This window comes from Trichomycterus rosablanca, chromosome 7, assembly GCF_030014385.1.
Source record: "Trichomycterus rosablanca isolate fTriRos1 chromosome 7, fTriRos1.hap1, whole genome shotgun sequence".
NCBI lineage: Eukaryota > Metazoa > Chordata > Actinopteri > Siluriformes > Trichomycteridae > Trichomycterus > Trichomycterus rosablanca.
The window spans coordinates 37,979,524-38,005,404 of NC_085994.1; the positions used below are offsets into that span (position 1 = coordinate 37,979,524).

The 25,881-nt window shown below is 38.1% G+C and overlaps 1 protein-coding gene and 1 non-coding gene across 2 annotated transcripts; one reads left to right on the forward strand and one right to left on the reverse strand.

The window, feature by feature from the left end:
* The first annotated feature begins 1,810 nt into the window (after positions 1 to 1,810).
* On the forward strand, positions 1,811 to 18,676 carry setd1bb (SET domain containing 1B, histone lysine methyltransferase b). Its single transcript, XM_062998188.1, has 19 exons — positions 1,811 to 1,850; positions 3,362 to 3,468; positions 4,877 to 4,972; positions 5,066 to 5,330; positions 5,456 to 5,577; positions 7,105 to 8,352; positions 8,653 to 9,279; positions 9,679 to 9,846; positions 10,405 to 10,495; positions 10,571 to 10,794; positions 11,459 to 11,525; positions 11,607 to 11,987; positions 12,121 to 12,297; positions 13,593 to 14,749; positions 15,760 to 15,933; positions 16,657 to 16,782; positions 17,096 to 17,215; positions 17,891 to 18,028; positions 18,400 to 18,676. Exons 1-19 carry the CDS (start codon positions 1,811 to 1,813, stop codon positions 18,571 to 18,573), a joined length of 5,502 nt encoding a protein of 1,833 aa, XP_062854258.1. The 3' UTR covers positions 18,574 to 18,676.
* A 5,879-nt stretch (positions 18,677 to 24,555) lies between these two features.
* trnaa-agc (transfer RNA alanine (anticodon AGC)) lies at positions 24,556 to 24,628 on the reverse strand. Its single transcript has one exon. It is a non-coding gene; the product is annotated as a tRNA-Ala (tRNA).
* Between the last annotated feature and the right edge of the window lie 1,253 nt (positions 24,629 to 25,881).

Sequence of the window (25,881 nt, forward strand, 5' to 3'; positions counted from 1 at the left end):
GAGATATTGAAGGAATACATTAAAGAAAAAAAAGGTCTTGAAAGCCAAAGTGGCAGAGAACAGAGAACTGCCAGGACAAGAAAAAAAAAAAAAAAAAAAAAAAAATGAGAGAGAGAGAAAGAGAGAGAGAGAGAGAGAGAGAGAGAGAGAGAGAGAGAGAGAGAGAGAGAGAGAGAGAGACATTATAGTATTATTGTAAGTATTAACAGTATTAAAACAGGAGATAAATAATGATCTGGTTACAGTTTCAGCAATAATGAACAAAATTTACACTGAGCTAGAGGCAGTGAGAGATCAGTAGTAGTTACTGGACTAGTGAGCAGAAAGTTGCAGGTTCGAGCCCCACCTCTGCCAAGTTGCCACTGTTGGGCCCCTGAGTAAGGCCCTAACGGCAGCAAAAGATGAGCGATCATCTCTGACTTTACATCTACAAGGTGGACCAACTAGGTAGGAGTGTCTAATAGAGTGGACAGTGAGTGGACACGGTATTTAAAAACTCCAGCAGCGCTGCTGTGTGTGATAAAAGTTGCTGTTTATATCAGGTTTTCTACTGTGCTTTTTTAGGCCTATGTGAGAAAGTAGAACAACAGCACTTCAAGGGGCTGCAAGTGCAGGTCCAGGTATAGATCTGATAAACTGAGACAGCTGTAGGTCTGACTGTATACTGTGTTTCTATATTGGTAATATTATATGCATGTGTAATTAAGTCTAACATGGTGCAGTGTTATAATCAATAACATCACCGAACATACAGAACATTATTCTTAATTTTCCTAATAAGTTTTTTTTAGTGGGGGTTAGATGTCACTCCAGTAAATCTGCTCTGGAGTGATTTTCACACGATACCCCAAGCACTGGGAAGTAGGATTGAACATTTGACCTTTGTCGCCATCTGCTGGTAATACTGTGTCTTAAAGAGTACACATCTTTCTCTGCATCTGACTCTTGTGTACCTCACTCAGTTTGTACCAATGTTGTCCTATACTATATTATGGATCATTATCATAATTATAATTATTATTATGCTTTAGATTTTATATCATTGAACTACACCTATATGTATTAAAGTATTGTATATATATATATATATATATATATATATAGTCAATTATGCACGTATTATACTGTACATGCATAATACGTGCACCCAATGGGGGGGGGGGGGGGGCAATGAGGTGGGTGGTTGAGTTCATGTTGTGTAGGAAACAACCCCCCCCCCCCACCCCCACCCGCCATGGGCCCCAGTGCACCTGCCCCCCCTGTAGTTACGCCACTGGTGGAGCTTGACTGTTATTTCACACAAACGCAGATTCGTCTCATATTCGCACTTTGATGAGTTACTTACTGCACTGCTCAAGCCAAGCGCTGAACAAAGCGGCAGTTCACTGTTAATTTGAATTTAAATTTTAAAAATTTTTTTATCCGAACACGTTGAGTTTATGATACAAATTTCTTGACAAAGGGCATTCAGTTTCAAAAATTTTGAGTTTAGAGGACGTCGAGTTACAAGGTACCACTGTATTTATTTATTGATTTTTGAATGAATGAGGAGGGTTTAATTTTGATCTGGCAACCATATCCACATAGCAACCGCTGGTTAGGGCACCTGTATGATGCGGGGCGGGGCCACAGGTAACTCCCACCTGTTGTGATGGGTTCGGTCTCTCGGGAGAAGCTCGGCAGTACAATGAAGGAGAAAAACAACAATATTAAACGTGTATATATGTGTGTTTAGGTGTTTATAGTGTAAGAGTTTATTTATTTTGAATAAGGAGAGAGAGTGAACAGGAGTGTACAATGAGTACTAATGATGTGCGAAAGCGTACAGAGGGAGGAACAGGAAGATAACGGTGAGTAATGATGCTCAGACTACCAGCAATAGTCCATCTAACATGGCTGCCGTTTATTTTCTGCTATAATACAACATAAACACTCGTGTTATTAACCAATATTGATATTTGGGCTTTACAGAATCCACCACATTCATGTTCTTTATCATGCTGTTAATAGGAAATATATTCTACATTAAAGACATCTTAAATTAATAGGATGAGCCTATTGAGTCTATACTATCTACCTGTCAGGTCACAAGTTTACATACAGCTGCAAGTAACATTCATGCCTCATTTTCTGTAAATAAATACTGTTATTTTGGCACCATGTTTCTTATGTTAACTTCGTATGTTACCTTATGTAAACTCCTAACTCCACACAATTCATTATGATTGACTACAGCTGGTGAATTCCCTTTGCCCATATAAATAGGGCTAGTTTGACTGCAACTTTTACTCCTTATGCTGAGAGGAAAAACTGCCACCAAAACAGGTCTGGCAAACGATGCATTTTAATCCTATATTATACATATAGAATTAGAGGCTGCAGTGCAAGAACAATGCCATAGCTAGTGCTTTTTTCTGCTCACATGCTCTGTCAAACTTAAAGGTGCCAACTTTGGAGCCAAAGTTTAAGGGCTCCCTTATAGCATGCTAACCTTGAAAGCCCATGAATGATTTAAAGTCTGTTTGACAACTGTGTTCCAGCTGCTTCTAAATTATCCGCTCTGTTTTCTCCTATACTTATTATTCACATATTTAACTCCTCTAATTAAAAATATAATACAAAATAAACCACAAACAACTCCAGTGCTTACCAAGACTGTAAAAAAAACATGTGTTGTTATGTGTTACAAATTCTAAATATTTAATATTTAAAAACATTACACATTAAATGACCAGTGGACACATATGTTTATTGCCTAAATGAAAACGGGATATGAAAGCCATGTCTCTTTTAATTAAAAACAAGAGAAGCAGTTGCTAATATTACTGAACTTGACAGCACATTCTAAAACCATGGGCATTGATTTGGGTCCCGAAGATGTTCAGTGGGGTTTAGGCCATTGGACTTCCTCACATTTACATTTTCCACAATTAGCAGATGCCTATCCAAAGCGACTTTCAGTACAGTTACAGTCTGAAAAACTGAGAATTAAGGGCCTTGCTCAAGGACCCAACAGCAGCAACCTGGCAGTGGTGGGACTTGAAGCATACCTTAACCACTAGGCTATGGCTAGTGGTAGGCTAATTCCTTCACACCAAACTCATTAAACAATGTCTTTCCTCACCTCGCTTGACATATGGGGCCCAGTCATGCTGGAACAAGTAATGGCCTTTATCAAGCTGTTGCAACAAATTTGGAATCATGTACACACAGGGTGTCCACATAATTTTAGGCATAATGAGTATAATAGTAATTATAAGTGTATTAACACATACCTTAAATTCAGGTTCAGAGTCTTCAGCATTGTATTGAAATGTACTTGAATAGAGAATTAATGTTACAGTAATGTTTATTTCTGTAGAAGACAGAGCGCCGATCTGGAGCAGCTACAAACTGATTGTGGATCCAGTGTTGAATGGTGGGAAAGAAAAGCTCTACCGCTATGATGGACTGCATTTCAGCGTACCTGTAAGTTTGTGCTGGGCACTCTCACTGTCTGTCTGATGTTAATGATGTGATCATTCTGTATTCATGCTGATGACTTCTCAAAGTGAAAACGTACTCAAATTTCTAATGGAAATGTCTGAAGGGTCTGAATTCGCAAGTTCTTGCCAGCGGTGGCTTCCTACTCATTAGATTATCCCAGAAGAAAAGTGAGAATTCACCCAAGCTTCCTTCAGTCTCACAATCTCTAGGGTTCTAAAAAGCCCCTACATTGAGTTAGAGTTAGATATTTACACTTATACTATAGACCAGCAGTGGCTCTGTGACACAGCAGGTATTGTGAGTATTTTGTAGCTTCAGGGCCCAAGTAACCTGGGTTTGATCCTGGCCTTCAGTCTTTGTGATGCATTTTGTACGTGCTCCCGAAAACTGCATTTAGGTCTCTCCTGTAAACTGCCCTTAAGTAGATTTAAATGCATGAATAGGTGTGTATGTAAGCAGGCATTGAATTCTGATAAATGATGCTTAGGATTACACATATAATAGAATGATTTATTTATCTTTTATCTTCAATATTCACCTGTTTATCTTCAATAACTGCTTCAGGGTTGCAGTGGGTTCAGTGCCACCCGAAAACACTGGCCACGAGGAATACATCTTGGACAGGGTGCCAATCCATTGTAAACACATGTAATGTTACAGGATCTTGTACCAGTGGATTAATACTTTTAAGAAAGTAGATATTAAGACTCTTAGTAGTGAGACATTAACAACTATTAAAGTTCAGGTGTTTCAGCCACATCAACTGTTAAAAGATGTTTAATTACAATGAAATAAAATAAATCATGAGCTTTTAACTTTGTGGCAACAAAGGCTGGACTTCAAAAACACTGATCACTAATGGGATGAATTGGAAGACTAATTACAAGCCAGGCCTTCTCATTCCACATATGTGCCCCACCTTAATAATGCTGTTTTGATTTAACAGTTACAAATTCCCAGTGACATACTTCAAAATATTCTGAAAAGCTTTCTTAGAAAAGTAGAGGCTTTTGTAGCCATGAACGGGGTGCCAACTGGGATCTCATGGTCAGGTGTCCACATATTCTTGGCCATATAATGTAGTTAATTTTATTAGTAAGAAATTTTGGACCCAATCTTGGCTCCTCTGTGCAGTCAAATCAAGTGTGTAGGGTCTGTATATCAGTGTTGTGTAAAGCCCTATGTGGATTGGAGGGACCTGAGGCCATTTCATTTTTAACAGGTGCTACTCGTTGGTGGTATTTCTGTTGATTAAACTATCTTTAAATCACCCTGACAGTTCAGAAAAAAACTATATTAACAATAACTGTATCCTGACTTATGTAGACTAAATATTTTTCCAGAGGGTTGAATAATATAAGCCTGTATTTTAATATTTTTTCTTTTACAGAATGCAGACGTTTTTCCACCAGAAGTCAAAGACCCAAGATTTGCTCGCATTTGGATCAAATTCAAAGAGACAGATCTGCCAGTCCCCAAGTTCAAGGTAACAGCAACACACTCATTTCTAATGTGCATCATGTTATCTGAATAATCTTTGGTTTATTATTGTTGTATTTATCAATACATCTCTTTCTAGATTGATGAGAATTATGTTGGTCCACCAAAAGAGGTGACGTTCGCCAGGTTAAACGACAACATCAAATCTGGTTTCTTAATGGACATGTGCAGAAAGTTTGGAGAGGTTCAACACTTGGAGGTTTTGTACAATCCTGTAAACAAAAAACATTTAGGATTAGCCAAAGTCATATTTGAAAGTGTCCGAGCCACCAATGAGGTCGTGCAGAAACTTCACAACACATCAGTTATGGGAATCACCATTCACGTAGAGTTGGACCCTAAAGGTAATTTTACATTTTTTAATTGATAGTTGTATTGTAGTATTGATATCCTAACACAACCTGCACAGAGTATTTGCATGCTTTGCAGGTAATGCTGACATGATGCTTTTATGCTTTTCTGTTTCCAGGAGAGAAGAGGACGAGATATTTCCAGCTGCTTGTAAGTGGGCTTTACACGCCCTTCACCTTTCCTTTAGGGGACGAGGCCTGGAGACCACAGTCACCATCCTACACTTCAGACTCTCTTACTGTGAGTGTGACTTGCACAAACAGCTAACAACAAGCTCTGGATTAATGCTGCGCTTTTTACTTTGGGCAAACAGAATTTGTATGTAATCTCTTACGTTCTGGAAAATGTTTTATTTGCATGAAGTGAAATGAGGTGGTTGTTAATGTCCTGACTCTTAAAGGGGTCATAACATAGAAATCTTTTTCATTTAAAACATATGCTTTAATGTATAGAATTGCTTATATTGTTATATATGTTAACATTTCTTCAAGTTTTAAACTGTTTAGGTCACGCCACAGTTTATTCAGTACATTACTGTCAGAATCAGACTCTTATTTTAATAATGTAGACCAGATATAAACATGATGAACCTTCATTCACTCATGAATGAATCAGCCAGTAACTGTGGACCTGGAACTCATGTTCAGATAAATTGAAAACAAACAAGTTGAAACTACAGTTCAAATAAAAAACTGCTTTTAAGACCCCTGAAATGCACATACACATTTTGTCTCTTATTATCACAATTTATTCAGTTTGTTTGCTTAGACAAAATCTGAATTATGTCACATTAACAACATTAACAGTAATTATTAAATGTCTAAAAGCTGATTGTCTGTTTAAGATCATGTATCCCCAAGTTTTTTTTATAAATGATGACATTCTGTTCCGACTGAATCTGGAGTAATGTATGAAGTTTAATATCTGTCCAATAGATGGATACATGTAAACATAAATAACACCATAATGTTTTAAAATCTACAATCTAAATGAGCGTTCTGGTTATAGAAGACCACATACAGGTGTGTGTGCTAGTCTCAGTAGCAGCTGTCAGGCATGTGTTGGATAGAACTGTTATATGGTGTAAAAAGCCATAGATGCAAACAGACCTGCAGCAGTGAACTAAGGGCTTGTTCAATATTAGAATATTAGAATTGATCTATTTACAGTTAAAATAAAAAATACATGTTGTTATTGTTGTGTGAGTGATTAAACCTTCAAAAATATTCATCTATATCTTAATTTTTTTATTTCTCTTAACCACTAGAGACAGGATGCCAATTTATTGCGGTGCCTTGGCCACCCCCCAAATATTGCAAATCATGTCTGTACTGTATGTAAACCCACAACTGGCCTATAGCGTTGTTGAGGATTCAAACCCTGAATCCCAGCACTAATGGGTTTGATTAATTTACCATTGCGCCACTGGATATTACTTGAAGTATAAAATTATTTATCTTGGAATTTACTAAAACTATTGATAAATATTAATATTGAGATTATATAAATCAACGACATAAGGTTTCCTGTGGATGTTCTTTTTAATTAATAAATGTGGTACAGAAGGGTGATAAAATGTATGAAGCAACATATGAGCTAAAGTCAGTAATTGTATACCCTTGATGAATTGTATTCATCTGTATAATCAGTGAATGTATGTAACAGACTGGTGTACCTAATTAAGTGCTCGGTTAGTGTATATGTTTATCATTTCTGCATCCTAATTTTTACTCTTAAATCTCTAATTCGATGCTTTTGTTTACACAGGAGGATGAACTGGTTAAACGTCTGACCCACGGGTTGTTGTCTTCTTCTCTATCCTCATCCTCATTTCTCCTTGGCTCCACCCCATTTGATGTCTCCACACCGATGTCTATGGACACTGCCTACTCCAGCATGCATCAAGACACACCCAGCAGCTTCTGCCAGGATACGCCCCACTCCTCGCCCGTGTCTTTCGTGTCTCACAGTAACCCAGGAACCCCTCCACAATGCAGGGGGAATGAAACAGATACCCACATACACACGGATACACCCGGATTAAAAACCCAGTCTGATTCTCAGCCCTTGTATCGCAATCCTCACCTGGTACAGCTGACCCCACACACGCCCAACACAAGGCCAGGGGCTCAGAACGTATCTACCTCCCAGTCTCACCAGACGGGCAGAACTCCTCGTGGTAGGCACAGGGGTCAAGTGTGGGGTGCCAAATATCAGAATGCGTATAACCGCAGGCCTGAACATCGCTATGTGCACAGACCAGGATTTAACAGTTCCCATTATCGTTCTGGCAACAATTTAGTGCCATTAGGACCTGCAGCAGCTCAGACGCAGATGGATATATCTTCCAAGAAACGTACAGAAGCTTTGGGACAAAAAGTGACACCTTTTATTAGTAAAGCCTTAAACACTCCTAGTCGGCCATCTACAGGAATCAAAGTCAAGGAGCCAATTACACCAGTTTCCCCCAGAGTCAGTACACATCATAAACAAACATACAGGAAGATTGTGGACAATGCTGTGCACATAAAACCATCTCGCACCTCGTATAATTCTCCTCCTCATGTGCCCATGGACACATCTGTTACCCAAACCCCAAAACAATGTTCCTCTCCAGGGCCAGAAAAAAGCCCTTTAATTGCAGCACCTTCTCCAGACCCGGTTCCAAGCAGCCTGGATTCTCGCATCAAGATGCTTCTGGGTAGTCCAGATCCTTTCCCGAATGGAGAAATTTTAGATTCTGAGGGTCGTGTTTCTCCAGACATTCCTCCTTCTTCTGAACCCCTTGATGTGTCAGCCTCTCTGAATTGCAGTTCCAGTCAGTTTAGCTCTACACTGAATCAGCAGGCCTCGCCTGGGTCGGGAATCGAAGACGTGAGTCCTTTCCCTCTCCCAGACTCAGCAGAAGAACAAGAAGAGTCTGAATCAGACAATAAAGGTCCTTCCAGGATACCTGTGATTTCAAACATGTGTTTAACGACACGCTCAGCACATCCATCTTATCACACACCTACGGTAAAGCTGGTGCATAGTTACAAACCTAATATGCTGCTTAAACTGGCAAAATTTTTATCCTGTTACAAGCTAAATATTATTATATTATGTTTATTTCATTTAACCAATGTAGATTGTTACAAAATTGGTCAGATTTGTCAGTATGTTTATTTGTCTTTTAGATGAGCATCTCTGTTTTAGAGTTTAGAGTTTAGCAAAGCACATAGTGTTTTGTGTGCTGTGTACATATGGTCATAATGACTGTGGTCATAAAGACCATTACACTGAAAATGTAAATAATAACGTTTTTATCTTTTTCAGCTGTTCCTACAAGAGGGTGAAACCTTAGTTCATCCAACTGACCCTGAACCCCACAGTGAAAGTGCTGCTCCTGTATTCCAAATGCCCCCTCCTCCTGTTTTATTACCTCCACCTGGTTTTCTGCCTCCAAATTTACCTCTTTGTGGACCTCCGCCCTCCTTACTGCCTCCTGTTCCATCCTTGCTAAATTCTTCCTCTTCAAATCCCTCAGTACCACCTTCACTTTTTTACCTCCCACCGAAGGTCCCAGTTAGCAATGTTAACAGACCCTCTCGGTTTCCTAGCCCTCCTGCACCCCTTCCCATTCCAACCAGAATAACCCAGGGAAAATCCCAACCCGTTTACCCCACACCTTTTCCCATACTGGCTCCTCCGACACCGCTGCCCTATCAAGCTTTTCCTTCATGGCCACCTCCGCCCGTGCCTGTGTTTGACTCATCGGTGCCTCCTCCGGGTTACGTTCCTGTGAGCGCTTCACTCCACAAAGCCACAGTGGATGGAGTGATGGCTGCTGTGGCTGTTGAGCTCAGGGCAATAGTGAAGAAAGATATTCATCGCAGGATGATCGAGGTCGTCGCTTTTGGGGAGTTTGATCAGTGGTGGAATGAGAACGAACGCACAGCTAAGGTAAAACGTGTGAGTTTACCAGATGTGAAATGGAGAGTGTTATCTCACTTTCTGGGAAAGTATAATAATTCTTTTAATTACAGTTTATATTAGATATAATCATTTAATTATTACAAAAATTATGAAAGAAGTTTGGGTTTTCTAAAAATGAATTTATCAAAGTGTTGCATAAATCAAGATGGCACTTATATGTCCTTTGAACTATGTGATTTTTTAGTTTTGTCTGTACATTAGATCTTAGAAACATTAGACACGTATTGAGTAATTGACTATATTTGGGGCAAATTGTTTACACTTGATTTATATGAAGTGATAATTGTAGTTATAAACAAAATGAATGTATTCACTTCTTTAAAATTAAATGCTTTTGTTTATTGTTTTATTTGTACATATTTACAGATATCAACAGGTCATCCTCAGCCTGTGGACAGTAAAGAGAAAGAATTTGTAAAACCCAGAGATTTGGACCAGTGGAAGACTGTCGAGAGTGTGGGGGCAGATGGCACAACATTGGGCACAGGACTAAGTGTGGGTCTAAGATCTGCTCTTAAACTTCCTTCATTTAAGGTACCTCCTAAACAGCCATTTACTTCACTTAAAATAAACCCTGATCTTTATTTTATTTCGCATTTATGAATTTGGAAGAAGGGTACAAATGAAAGGCCCTAACCTTTCTGGTTTATAACATTTTATTACATAATGAGGATTGATGGGAGTTTGCACATGTGAGACTAACCTAATGATAGACTAAAGCTGACAGTTTTAAAGCTAAATTTGGGAAGCACAGGATACCAAATACAAAATTCATTTCTGAATTTACTTGCTAATTTTTTCTTCTTTTATACCCGATTGTGAAACCCTCAATTGGTACCAATTCACCTGCTTATTGTGGATTTTTTTCACTTAAATAAAGAATTAATCACAGGATAAATAAAGGATAAATCACAGATTATTGTTTCTATTGCATTACACAAATGTCCCAACTTTTCCGTGAATGGGGTCTGTAATAAAAGTAATTATAATAATCTATTGTTAAATAGTCCTTTTTACGTATCAACTGAGTAGCCAGACACATTCCTGGTATATAAATAAATGACCGTTATAATAATAATAATAATATTTTAGGTAAAACGGAAGGACCCCTCTAGTGAGGACTCTGTAAAGACCAAAAGGTTGTGCCCTTTATCACCTGGTCAGAGACTCTCTGCAGAAACAGGTGAGTGCATTATAGACTGTTCACTTGCTGTAGGTGTGACTATTGTAGCTTATTTTACCAGCTTGTTGTGTTCAGAAGCAGAGCAGCAGACGTATACGGAGGAAGAAGCTGTAAATGAGCCCAAAACAGACCATGAGGTCTCTGTGGTGAAACGGCGGCATGCCAGGCCTCTGGAACTCGACAGTGACGAGGAAAAGGAGGAAGAGGGGAAGGAGGAGGAACAGAATTTAAGAAAATGGGATAATTCAGGGCCTGAAAATGAAGACATGAAGGAACGAGAGCTTTCTAATAATGATCAGGTACAAAACGCTTACAAATGTTAGAGCTGACATGCTTATAAGCAACAAGGACTTTAAAATGATATCTTGCTATTACATTTACATTTTCAGCATTTACCATACGCTTTCAACCAAAGCAACTTGCAGTACTGTGACAGCATACAGTCTAAGCAATTTAGGGTTAAGGGCCTTGCTTAAGGGCCCAACAGTGACAACCTGGCAGTGGTGGGGCTTAAATCAGCGACCTTATGATTACTAGTCCAGTACCCTAACCACTAGGATAGATTTGCCCTTAAACACACCACATGATTTAGTAGGAATAGTAGCAATTTAGTGACAAAAAGTACCCTATAACCAAATGTATGTAGACACCTGACTTTGAGCTTGTTAAACCTGTCTTGATGGACCCTGTTTGTGCATATTGGTACAGTCATGCTGAAAGAGAAAATGGCTTTATCCACATGATTGGCAGAAATTTGGAATCATATCACTGATTTTTTAGAGTTGATTTTATACACCTGTTGGCAGTGGGTGTGGCTGAAACACCTGAACTCAGTAATTAGGAGACGTGTCCACATACATTTGGCCATATATCCACCAAGACTCAATTCAATATATTTTAGCAGTTCTGGGGCAGAACGGCAGAAACTTTGCTTACAAAAGCTCTTTATTTTTGTGATGATAGGATAAGAGTGACAAAAATGAAGAGTGGACCTCAGCTGATAGACAGGATGAAAGTCACTCAGATCAAGGTAACTGTCAGGTTAAAATTAAATAAAAGAATGTTATACACGCTTCTAAATGTGAGCCTAAACTCATTAACGTTTTCTCAGAAGTAATCAGCACAGCATCACCGGAGTCCTTATCCTTCATTGAAGTGGATTCCAGCTCCACAGTCTCCCCAACATCTGACTTAAGCTCTTCCTATGAGAGTCGGTACTCTTCTGAGTACTCTTCAGACTCTGCATCCACTTTTGAGGAGGATGATGAAGATGAGGGTGAATCTCTGTCCTCTGAGGCTGCTGAAGAGCAGACGGCACCAGAGGAAATCTGGATCTCATCAGATGAAGAAGGTGAAAATGAGCAGATCATTAGCAGTCCTGCTGGTTTCTCCGTGAACTCCTGGGAGGATGAGCTCGACCCTCCGCTGACACCGTCCGCTCCATTTTTTAATGCTGAAGACCTGGACGAAGATCTACTGAGTCTTCCCAGGGGTGAGAGCCCTTTGATTAACTCCAAATATTGATCACAAATATTGAGTCATGACTTATTTTATTCCAATTTGTTTTTTTTTCCAAATAACTAAGAATAAGTGAGAGATTGGTTTAATTTTTCTATTTTTTGTAGACCCAGGTCAAGAGGAGGAGCTGCGGGTGCGAGTGTTTCTGCACAGTTATGGCTGTCAGGATCCAGTCAAGCAGCACTTATCCAACAAACTAGACCTAACAGACCCAGCTTTGCTTTCAACCAGAGAACTAGAGCTGCAGTATCCACCATCACCATCCTACAGAGCATCGTCCTCAGGTACAGGTCACAAATCATAAAATCCTAACTCAACCAGAAACTGAATGCTATGATATGGGTAAAGGTTTACATGCACTTGCAAGATACTTGGAAGGACAGTGGAACCCCGATTAAATAAAACTAAAAGGGGGGAGCACTCATCCGAAAGGTCGATTGTCCGAAACAGTGAGGTTTTTTCCAGGAGGTGCGAAAATATACGAAAACACAGCACTAAGGTCCACAAAGTGCTAAACATGCACATATGATTAACAGTAAAATGAACAATGTAAATAAAGATGTAAATATATCATGTAAACCCTGCAAATAGATAGACATTACCATTAGCACTGTCGCCTCACAGCTAGGAGGTCCTAGGTTCATTCCCTAGGCGGGGCGGTCCGGGTCCTTTCTGTGCGGAGTTTGCATGTTCTCCCCGTGTCTGCGTGGGTTTCCTCTGGGAGCTCCGGTTTCCTCCCACAGTCCAAAAACATGCAGTCACGTTAATTGGAGACACTGAATTGCCTTACAAGTGAATGAGTGTGTGTATGTGTAGTTGTGTGTGTCTGCCCTGCGATGGACTGGTGTCCCGTCCAGGGTGTTACTGTGTGCCTTGCCTTGCCCATTGAAAGGCTGGGATAAGCTCCAGCACCCCCCCGCGACCCTAAGCGGATAAGAAAATAAATGAATGTACTGTACGGGTGTGTGGGAGGAGATGTATTTTTGCCGTGATCGTATAATGGGGAGTCTAAAACACTGCTGGTGGCTACTGGAGCAGCGCTGGTGCAGAACTAAGCACTAGAACTTGCAAAAATTAAGCATAAAACAGAGAAAAGGCGAGACCGAAGCAAGCCTGCAGACAAAATAAAGCCTCTCACTCATGTAAACAGAGAGACGTGCGCTGACTAGTGGGCAATTACTGAACTACTGGTCTTGGTACGCTTTTCGAAGGAATTTTAAACAATTGGACCGGACATCTCTTGGTTTTCCAGATTTTGTCTGTTAAATCCGAAATCTGTTAAATGAATGTCCGTTAAATTGAGGTTTCACTGTATTGACATTCATTTTTATTGGTGACTGAATGATTGACAAAAAGGATTCATACAACAACTTCATTTGTTTCTGTAGAAAGTTCTGGAATATTTTTACATTTTGTGACATGGCCTCCTGGTTAGTGATTTTGATTACTGACTATATATTTGGTGACATTTCTTTACCCTCTATAAATAGGGATAGTTTGACTGCAACCATTAGACTAAATCACAGCCATTACAAAAAGTGTTAAAGTCTTTGTAAGTGTATCTTTTTAATATTCACAGATGAGGGGTTGGAGACTCAATCAGAAACAGAACTGGAGGATCCTATTTACAGACCAGATTTACTGGAGGATTCTGGGAACCTTAGACCCCCCACACCCACTGGCTCCCAGTCTGATAGCGACCCCGAACTCGAACTCGGACACAGACTCTCACTCCCTGCGTCTGAGGAAGAAGAACGACCTCCTACTCCAGGTGGAGGTTTTGAGACAGAGATGGAAACTCCTGTTCTGTCTCCTGCTCGTGCTTCACCGCTCCCTCCTCCACCTTCTCCTACAGGCGCCCATGACTATCCTTCTCCTCCTCTCTACTTATTCCCTCCTCTTCTGCCCCTATACCCTGCTTATGAGGAGACACCCAAAACTCCAGGCCGAAACAAAGAGGAGCTTCATCATTCTGTGGGTTTAAAATCATCACTCAGGATGGCCATGCACAGCCCGTTTTCGCCTTCCTTTCTTTCCGTGTCGCCTCATGCAGGAAATGGGATTCCCAGGACTCCGGGACGAGACGTAAACCCTATGTCACCTCTTTCTGAGGAAAGTGAGGTCAATTTTAATCAAAGGGAGAGTCTGCGGCAAAGGGGTCGATGGCAGCAACATTCACACCCTTACTGGGTGCATAGCGCCAGCTCGTCACCTCACTCCTCAGACTCCTCAGGTTCAGAAACATCAAACTCATTTCACCCTCGACAGCAACCGAGTTTATCCTCGAATCAGTTAGAACGTTTAGATGTTTTGCAACTCAGGAAAAAAAGAGAACGACTTCAGCACAAACGAAGAATGATGTTTATGCACCAAAACAAGCACAAAACAGACACCTCAGATGTACCTCTGAGCAGGGAGTTACAGCGAATAGACGTTCAGGCCAAAAAGCCACTTCAGGGCCTAGAAAATCGCCTGGACAACCAACTAGAGACTGAGCTTCACCAGAAGGCACTAGGTCACCGAAAGGCCCTGTACTCATACAGAAACAGGACATCATGCCCACGTCAATTCACTCCACGCTCCAAGCGCAGAGAGAGGTTGCTTATCAATGCTGTCTGGACTAAGGGTGTGAACATGGAGGAGATCGGTCACCTGAAGGCCTCTTACGAGAGGATGCTGCAGCAGGACGATGCCCATGATTGGCTCACCAGCACACATTGGGTCCCCCATCCTCATATCCTTTTTTAGACCATTGTTTCTTTCTGTGTAGGCCTGCAGATGCTTACTTATTGATGTTGGTTGTGTGTAAGCCCATTTTTCCTGTCCTTGTTTATATGACATTAAGGTTAAGCAGGGGGCGGTAATAAATAAAACTTGCAAGCATGGGGATATTTTCAAATCCACTTCAGCTCAAAATTGCACTTTTGGGTTCAACCTCTTAGCACAGACGCAAGGCTTACATTAAATTTCACTGAGTTTTTTTATGGAACAAAAACTGTGGGTGTGGTTGGCCCATCTGATATAGTAGGTGCCACACAGCAACAGCTCCTGAGGAACTTGGTTTGATCATTGTTTGCAACAACTGCTGGTTACTGAAGGTAAATCAAACAGCTATCGTGTTGACACACAGAAAACTAAATATTTTGCATTTATTCATTTAACTTAAGTTAATTCTTTATCATAATAAGGGTCACTGTGGTTCCAGAGCCTTTGCCATGAATTGTATGTACAAGACAAGAATATTCCTTTCAGTGATCAATATCCAAGTAATTGAAGGTTTAGGTCCTTGCTCAAGGGTCCAAGAGTGGAAACCTGGCAGTGGTGGGGCTTGAACCAGCAACCTTTCAATTACTAGTCCGGTACCCTTACCATAGGTTAGAAAAAAATGCTTTCATCTATCACCACAAACTGTTCTTTAGTTGGAATTATCACAAGTTCTGTGTAACACCATATAACAAGTAAGTTTTGTTGAGGAGCATTTGAAGCAGTGAAAAAATCCTAGAACCTTTACAGGGTACTTCATTTAGAAATGGTTTCACATAGAACATACAAAATATCCACATGAATTGTGACTGCACCAATCACATAGGTCTTTAAAGGGTTGGATGTCCCTGCAGCACACCTAACCACACCTCTTCATAATGTGATCATTCTAGCCCAGTCCATTTGTAGAAATTGCACCATTCACCACCATCGTCCTTTATTTTCTCTCACAGTAATAATCAGGAACGTGTGTATTTCTTGACTCCAGTTCACCCAGCAGTGCTCCTGTAGAATGGCCGACAAAGTCGAACTGCATTCGGTATCACCTGACAGGATGTGCCCGCACCGAGGGATATTACATCATCAGCAAGAGGGACAAATTGCAGTACCTCCAAGACAGTCACACAGTTTCAGAGGAAGAAACAACAGACACCCGGGTGAGAGATAAACAACTGGTACAAAATCTGTCCATATTCACTTATTACAACACCCCACCTGCTGAGTAGCGTGGCGGGGGCACGGATTGCATTATCATGTCCACCTGCCATGCCAGGGTGTGGATTTTATTTGGTTAGCTTGATTACTTTTATCTATGTATGTTAGTTTGGCCAACTAGATGGAAAATCAACATCTAGTTTGTTTTATTTGTTTGTTTATTAGGATTTTAACGTCATGTTTTACACTTTGGTTACATTCATGACCGGAACCGTAGTTACTCATTACACAAGATTCATCAGTTCACAAGTTTATATCAAACACAGTCATGGACAATTTAGTGTCTCCAATTCACCTCACTTGCACGTCTTTGGACTGTGGAAGGAAACCGGAGCTACCGGAGGAAACCCACGCAGACACGGGGAGAACATGCAAACTCCACACAGAAAGGACCCGGACTGCTCCACCTGGGGATCGAACCCAGGACCTTCTTGCTGTGAGGCGACAGTGCTACCCACCGAGCCACCGTGCCACCCCAACATCTAGTTGAGAACAGGAACGTGGAAGCACATCATAAGGAATTGTTTACTGGGAAAAGCACTAAGTACTTGGAATAAATAGCAAGCATGCTTACTGAATAATGACTATAATTCTGAAGCAACTGACAGTATGCAGTGTTAATACAGGCTTATGTTATTAGTTTGTATTCCTGTATTTAATTACAGTGTAAGAACACGCAGACTCAGTTCTCATCATCATCCCGGTCCGGATCAGATTTTCGGGCTGAACAGCGCCGCCTGCTGTCTTCCTTCAGCTGTGACAGTGACCTGCTCAAGTTCAACCAGCTCAAGGTGCTCATCATAAACACACTAGCATGCTGTAAACTCTCTCTAATGGGTCATATAATATAGCATATAGGTAAGTAATAAAGTATAATTAAAACATAGGGTGCGTATACAATTATCAGGAAAAACAAGTTAATTGTTTAATGACAGTCAATTACTGTCAGGCCTAAATGTAGAATCACTTTAGTTTTTAACTGCATTTTATTAGCAATGCAGAATGTAAATGGTTTTTAAGTTATTTTTATATGCAATACAGCTAAATAGTTTATATTATTGTAGGTAAAATATGTAATGTGTGTTCATTGTGTTGGTAATGCAGTACCGTAAGAAGAAGCTGCGCTTCAGCAGGAGTCGAATTCATGAGTGGGGTTTGTTTGCAGAAGAGCCAATAGCTGCTGATGAAATGGTGATTGAGTATGTGGGAGAGAGCATCCGTCAGGTGAGATCTGTGGGCCATGTGTAAAAGCCTTGAGCACTTTTTTGCTCCTATATTATTTGTTAGCAACGGTTGTGGCTAAAACACTTGAACCTAATAATTTGGATGGTTGTCCTCATACTTTTGCACACCTCATACACATCACATTACATTGATTTCATGTTAAATTTGCAAAGCAAGACCTTGTGTAGCACTAATTTATTTTAGACCCACACGTTTTATTGGCAAAAAATAGCCAACTTTGCTATGTTCACCCTTTAAAGGACTGCACTTGACCAAAATACACAATAGATTCAAGATGAAGGAAGTGCTTAATATTCAAGTGTTACAACTAAGATTTTATACAATACCACTTATGATACTACAAATATGTGCAGACATGGTTTGCAGTCACTATAAAGGCTAAATTAGATGGCTTATTTACTCTATACTTTCTGTTTGCTTTTGTTATTTAAGCTTAGCCTAACATTATAAGTGATTAAGGCAGGCAAGGCAGATTGCAGGCTGACTGACTTCCACGGAAATAAATAGACACTGGACTTTAGGAAACTAGAAATCTTTAATAAGAATCATTCTACATTTTAGCATAAGTGGTTCATTTGTTGTTTCATATGTTAATTTATACTCCCAGTGTTGTGTCTAGATTTCAAGCTGCTGTGGTTTAAAAACAATGTCTAGGTAATAGCTGATATGCGTGAGAGACGCTACGAGCAGGAAGGCATCGGTAGCAGCTACCTGTTTAGAGTCGACCTGGACACCATCATCGACGCTACCAAGTGTGGCAACCTGGCCCGGTTCATCAACCACAGCTGTAATGTAAGAAGTGACTCTGATTAACACTATTTTAGCCCTACACCAAATGTAGTAAATAAGTGGGATGATTCAGTTAACGAGAACTGAATACATTTAGAACAAAGTTACAAGGCAGAATTATGGTAAACTTTCATCAGCTGATAATATATATTTGGTAAAGTATATTTAGCAAAAACAAACAGTATATTTTCCTGTGTGTTGATTCTGTGCTAAACTAAAGGCTTTATACTTTATACTTCCCTCACTTGGTAGCAATATTAGCCTTGTAATCGTGGTACCACACTGAATAAGAAATGTCTTAAATTACTATATTTTAACTATGTGGGATTAACTTTGTTTTTTAATTGCATGTTGATGTTCTGTTGTATGTCCAGCCAAACTGCTATGCGAAAGTCATCACGGTTGAAGCTAAAAAGAAAATAGTCATCTATTCTCGCCAGCCGATCGGTGTCAACGAAGAGATCATGTATGATTATAAATTCCCCATCGAGGATGAGAAAATACCTTGTCTGTGTGGAGCAGAGAACTGCAAAGGAACTCTCAACTAGCAACAATGCTATTTTATGCCACTTAGAGGGCTATGTATATAAAAATAGATATATTCTTTAGTTATTTTACACAAAGAGGACTCTTATAATGGTACTTAATGTTTATTGCCAATGTTTTACTTCCTTTGAGGAAACAATGATGCATAATTAGCTACAGATTCAGGGGTAAACATTTTAACAAAGCAATCATTGTTTAATTTAATGAAGCTGAGTCTAACTCACTGTATATAACTGTACAGCTCTTTTCTAATATTTATAAACCATTTTAATACAGATCATATCCAGTATGTATGTATTACATTTCAGCTTAATATGCAAGACAAATAAAATCTATTTTCTTGCACATAAGCGACTTCACCTGTTTAATAAGTCATGTTATGACAGCTTATAACCACAGCCTGGTGCACCGGACGACTTCTGTGTATTGGCACACAACCCATAAGACAAAGGTAACGAAAACATGACTGATCAGCCATAACTTTAAAACCACCTCTTTGTTTCTACACTTACTGTCCATTTTATCAGCTCCACTTACCATATAGAAGCACTTTGACGTTATACAATTACTGACTGTAGTCCATCTGTTACTCTGCATGCTTTGTTAGCCCCCTTTCATGCTGTTCTTCAATGGACAGGACCACCACAGAGCAGGTATTATTTGAGTGGTGGATCATTCTCAGCACTGCAGTGACACTGACATGGTGGTGGTGTGTTAGTGTGTGTTGTGCTGGTATGAGTGGATCAGACACAGCAGTGCTGCTGGAGTTTTTAAGTACCATGTCCACTCACTGTCCACTCTATTAGACACTCCTACCTAGTTGGTTCACCTTGTAGATGTAAAGTCAGAGACGATCGCTCATCTATTGCTGCTGTTTGAGTCGGTCATCTTCTAGACCTTCATCAGTGGCGCTGTTGGCTGGATATTTTGGTTGGTGAACTATTCACTGCTGTGTCTGATCCACTCATACCATCTGTTTCCACACAACAATTTCACTTTGTAATGATAGTACACCATCTGTAGTTTACCCTCAGTTTATATCAAGCAATTCTGATGTATCATTTCTAAATAAAGGTCTTTATATTGCCACATTTCTATTATTTTAACTCTAGACTGTTATTAAAAAGAATGATCTAGTTTCCACACAATAATTCCACTTCATAATGATAGTACACCATCTGTAGATGTCACTCAGTTAATATCAAACCGTTCTGATGTATCATTTTAAAATAAAGGCCTTTGTTTAAAAATGACACATCAAAATTGCTTGATAATAACTAAGTGACATCTACAGATGGTGTACTATCTTTATGAAGTTAAATTATTCTGTGGAAACTAGAGAATTCTTTTTAATAACAGTCTATATTGAAAATAATAGAAATATTACAATATAAAAGGCCTTTATTTAAAAATGATAAATCAGAATTGCGTGATATTAACTGAGTGACATCTACAGATGGTGTACTATCATTATGAAGTTAAATTATTGTGTGGAAACTAGAGAATTCCTTTTAATAACAGTCTAGATTGAAAATAATAGAATTATTACAATATAAAAGGCCTTTATTTAGATATGATACATCAGAATTGCTTGATATTACCACCATATTACCAGTGACATCTACAGGTGGTTTACTATCATTATGAAGTGGAATTGATCTGTGGAAACTAGAGAATTCTTTTTAATAACAGTCTAAAGTGAAAATAATGGAAATATTACAATATATAAGGCCTTTACTTAAAAATGACACATCAGAATTGCTTGATATTAACTGAGTGACATCTACAGATGGTGTACTATCATTATGAAGTGGAATTATTGTGTGGAAACTAGATAATTCTTTTTTATAACAATCTAGAGTGAAATTAATAAAAAAACAACATAAAGGCCTTTATTTAGAAATGATACATCAGAATTGCTTGATATTGACTGAGTGACATCTAGAGATGATGTACTATCATTCCAAAGTGGAATTATTTTGTGGAAACTAGAGAATTCTTTATAATAACTGTCTATATTAAAAATAATTTAAATTTGACAATATAAAAACCTTTATTTGGAAATGACACATCAGAATTGCTTGATAATAACAGTGATATCTACAGATGGTGTACTATCATTTTGAAGTGGAATTGTTGTGTGGAAACTAGAGAATTCTTTTTAATAACAGTCTAGAGTTAAAATAATAGAAATGTGGCAATATAAAAAGCCTTTATTTAGAAATGATACATCAGAATTGCTTGATATTGACTGAGTGACATCTACAGATGGTGTACTATCATTATGAAGTGGAATTGTTGTGTGGAAACTAGAGAATTCTTTTTAATAACAGTGTAGAGTTAAAGTAATAGAAATGTGGCAATATAAAGGCTTTTATTTAGAAATGATACATCAGAATTGCTTGATATCAACTGAGTGTAAACTACAGATGGTGTACTATCATTATGAAGTGGAATTATTTTGTGGAAACTAGAGAATTCTTTTTAATAACAGTCTAGATTTAAAATAATAGAAATATTACAATATAAAAGGCCTTTATTTAAAAACGATACATCAGGATTGCTTGATATTAACTGAGTGACATCTACAGATGGTGTACTATAATTATGAAGTGGAATTATTGTGTGGAAACTAGAGAATTCTTTTTAATAACAGTATAGATTGAAAATAATAGAAAAATAACAATATAAAGGCTTTTTTTTTTAGATATGATACATCAGAATTGCTTGATATTAACTGAGTGCAAACTACAGATGGTGTTCTATCATTATAAAGTGGAATTATTGTGTGGAAACTAGAGAATTCTTTTTAATAACAGTCTAGATTTAAAATAATAGAAATATTACAATATAAAAGGCCTTTATTTAAAAACGATACATCAGGATTGCTTGATATTAACTGAGTGACATCTACAGATGGTGTACTATAATTATGAAGTGGAATTATTGTGTGGAAACTAGAGAATTCTTTTTAATAACAGTATAGATTGAAAATAATAGAAAAATAACAATATAAAGGCTTTTTTTTTTAGATATGATACATCAGAATTGCTTGATATTAACTGAGTGCAAACTACAGATGGTGTTCTATCATTATAAAGTGGAATTATTGTGTGGAAACTAGAGAATTCTTTTTAATAACAGTCTAGATTGAAAATAATACAAAAATTACAATATAAAGGCTTTTTAAAAAAATGATACATCAGAATTGCTTGATATTAACTGAGTGACATCTACAGATGGTACACTATCATTATGAAGTGAAATTATTATGTGGAAACTAGAGAATTATTTTTTAATAACAGTCTACAGTAAAAATAATACAAATATTAAAATATAAAAAACCTTTATTTAAAAATGACACATCAGAATTGCTTGATATTAACTGAGTGACATCTACAGATGGTGTACTATCATTATGAAGTTGAATTATTTTGTGGAAACTAGAGAATTCTTTTTAATAACAGTGTAGATTTAAAAAAATAGAAAAATAACAATATAAAGGCTTTTTTTTAAATGATACATCAGAATGTCTTGATATTAACTGAGTGTAAACTACAGATGGTGTACTATCATTATGAAGTTGATTAATTCTGTGGAAACTAGAGAATTCTTTTTAATAACAGTCTAGAGTGAAAATAATACAAATATTAAAATTTAAAAGCCTTTATTTTAAAATGATATATCAGAATTGCTTGATATTAACTGAGTGACATCTACAGATGGTGTACTATCATTATGAAGTGGAATTGTTGTGTGGAAACTAGAGAATTCTTTTTCATAAAAATCTATGTTGAAATTAATAGAAATGAGAAAATATAAAAGACTTTTATTAAGAAATGACAAATCAGAATTGCTTGATATTAACTGAGTGACATCTACAGATGGTATACTATCATTATGATGTGGAATTGTTGTGTGGAAACTAGAGAATTCTTTTTCATAAAAATCTATATTGAAAATAATAGAAATGTGGCAATATAAAGGCCTTCATTTAAAAATGACACATCAGAATTGCTGTCAGGTTATTACCAACTCTTTTTTTCAAAGCTTGAAATTGTATCCCTAATACAGTTTGCAGGTAGATATGGGTTTATTTATTTTTTCATTTTTAACTGATATATGTATATATTTTTTTAATTGATAAATGTATATATTTTTAACTGATACATTTATATATTTTTAACTGATATTTTTATATATTTTTAACTGATACATTTATATATTTTAACTGATATATTTATATATTTTCACTGATATATCTATATATTTTTAACTGGTTTCTATATTTTTTAACTGATACATTTATATATTTGTAACTGATATATTTCTGTATTTTTAACGGATTTATTTATATATTTTAACTGATATATTTATATATTTTCACTGATATATCTATATATTTTTAACTGGTTTCTATATTTTTTAACTGATACATTTATATATTTGTAACTGATATATTTCTGTATTTTTAACGGATTTATTTATATATTTTAACTGATACATTTATATATATTTTAACTGATATTTTTCTATTTTCTTAACTGATGTAGTCGCTATTACCATAATGTTTAGTACACGCACATCCTTAGAAACAACGTGGGGTCTGACGCCATACTGATTTGACTGAGCATTTCGAAGTGGAGGCTGGCTTGACTGGCTTGACCGCAGTTGAATGTGTCCGAGTGTTGATGCCGCATTATAAAGACAGAGGATGCAACGAGTTTCAGCTCATGTACACTTTTCAACATTATGCGTTGCTCTTAAATGATCATTGTCTCAGTTTATTTTGAGTTTCAGTCACAGCTTTTATGTCGAGCTTTGTTTATATTCTGAAAACAGAGCTTCCTTGGAGAATGCGGGCATCGATCCCGCTACCTCTCGCATGCTAAGCGAGCGCGCTACCATTTGAGCTAATTCCCCTGACAGCCCAAGTGCCTAACCACAGAAACAGTCAATTACATTGTACTATTTACAGCCTGAACTGAGAGCTTAAACCATAAGAAATCGTTATTTAAATGTTAAATCATCTTAGTAACTAACATCACTAAACAGGTGTTAGTGTTTGTTCTGCTTTATATTGAAGATTTTGTATTGACCAACAACTCATCTACTTTTTAAAGTTGTGTGTTGCTGTTAAAAGAGAACAGAAACATGATTTCAGCTTTCTGGTCATGAAATTAAAACTCAAACCTCCACTGGAGAATAAGGATACCAGCAAATAAAAACTACTTTAACCCAAATGTACATTTGTGGCTGCCTGTCTGTGTTGCCAGATTGGGTGGATTTTATTTATAACTGGCGGAGAAATTGGCAGAAATCACGACATTGCAAATAAAAATATTTATGTCAATGCCAATTTGTAATTTGTAAGATATCAGCTGTTAAATATCAGCAGTTTGGCTCATGTAAACTTTTTAACAATGTGCGTTGCTGTTAACTGATCATAGTCTCGGTTTATCTGGAGTTTTAGTCACTGATTATTTGACAGACTGTATTATGAAAACAGAGTTCCGCTGGAGGCATTGGGCATCGATCCCGCTACCTCTCGCATGCTAAGCAAGCGCTCTACCATTTGGCATGCATGCAAACTGTAAGTTTTCAGGGTATTAAACTAAACATTGGTAATATTTCAAACATCTATTTTATTAGCATTTTATCAGGGTTGCCAGATTGCTACAGTTCCACAACGTATTGCAAAATCCGCAAAAACGCACGCAAAGAAAACCACCCAAACATACTCATTATAACAATTAACTGCTGATATATTACAGATCAGTAATTATACATTTAGGGACATTTAAATTATTAATATTTTTTATTTGCAATGTCGTGATGTCTTAAAATCTACCAGTTTTAAATAAAATCTGCCCAATCTGGCAACACCGGCAGCTACAAATGTACATTTATATATTTTTAAGTTTATTTGGAGTTTTAGTCACTGATTATTTGACAGGCTTTATATATTAAAAACAATGTTCCCGTGGAGAATGCGGGCATCGATCCCGCTACCTCTCGCATGCTAAGCGAGCGCTCTACCATTTGAGCTAATTCCCCTGATGGAGATTTCTACTTACCACAGAAACACAGTACATTATACTGGGCTAAGACTGAATTATAAAGAATGCAACGAGTTTAGCTCATTATACGTTTCTTTTAAATGATTCAGTTTATTTAGAGTTATTACAGCTTTAATAATAATCAGAATATTCTGAAAACAGACTAATGCACTGTACAGCGACCCTGACCCTTCATTTTGTATACCTCAAACAATATACTGTACATAAAAGTTTGGTACACCAACAAAAAATCACGTATCGCTACTTTAAACCAAAAATGTTAATACAGTTTTAATTGCAATAGTGGCGGTGTTTTCTAGGCGATCAAACAAAACATCTGAAACATGTCAATAATGTAGCATTAGCAGGTCATGCTAATTTGTTTACCAAATCAAAAAGGTTTTTAAATAACACAACCATAGCGTAAATGTTGTTGTACTCTTTTTAACAATATATTTAACAATGAATTGATGTTAAACGATTATAGTACTCCACCAAGTGAGCCAATTCCTGATGTGTACTAAGGACATTGTAAGTTTTATGACAAACTTTTAATCAATAAACCATTAGAAATTGTTGTTTATTATCTTTTTATCTTTTAACAACTAATATACTGTAGCGTCGCCACTGGGGGCCTGGCACGGGCTTTACCCAGAAAGCCTTGCAGCAGTGGTGTCTAGGCTCACCGTAGCCGTGTATCCTGGTGTTGGGAGTAGGGTGGCTGCGGTGAGGGCTGGGTAAGTAGTTTAGTTGTTTGTATGTTGTATGATTGTATGTGTGTATGAATGGGTGTGTGTCACCAAACTACTGAGTGAACTGCCAAAGGCAGCTCACTTGCGTCCCTGAGGCTATCCTTCCTACTCGCCGGCGCCACATTGGTGACAGAAGCGGGATCGTGGTGTTTGGGTGGCTCTGATGGTTTGGTGGGTCAATATGCCTGGTCTGTCCGATTGTGCTAGCCCAGGTGTTGCGGCGAGGGCATGTGTTACTGGCGGCTGAGCCCACTGATCGGGTCAGTGCGGTGTTCCAGTAGGCCAGATGCAGCAGTGGGTAGAATGGCGGCTCGGCAGTGTAATGGGGTGTGGCCCGGACATGGAGCCACCCAGTAGACGCTGGTGAGTTGGTCACCGGGTCGGTTGACCATTAGGGAGGGGGCAATGTAGTGTCGCCACTGGGGGCCTGACACGGGCTTTATCCCAGAAAGCCTTGCAGCAGTGGTGTCTAGGCTCACCGTAGCCGTGTATCCTGGTG

Excerpts from the sequence above, each read along its gene's own strand:
- setd1bb (XM_062998188.1), top strand. The coding sequence starts at position 1,811 with ATGTGCGAAAGCGTACAGAGGGAGGAACAGGAAGATAACG. Across the intron at positions 11,988-12,120 it reads TCTACTGAGTCTTCCCAGGG|ACCCAGGTCAAGAGGAGGAG; the intron begins GTGAGAGCCCTT and ends TATTTTTTGTAG. Across the intron at positions 16,783-17,095 it reads TCAAGTTCAACCAGCTCAAG|TACCGTAAGAAGAAGCTGCG; the intron begins GTGCTCATCATA and ends TTGGTAATGCAG.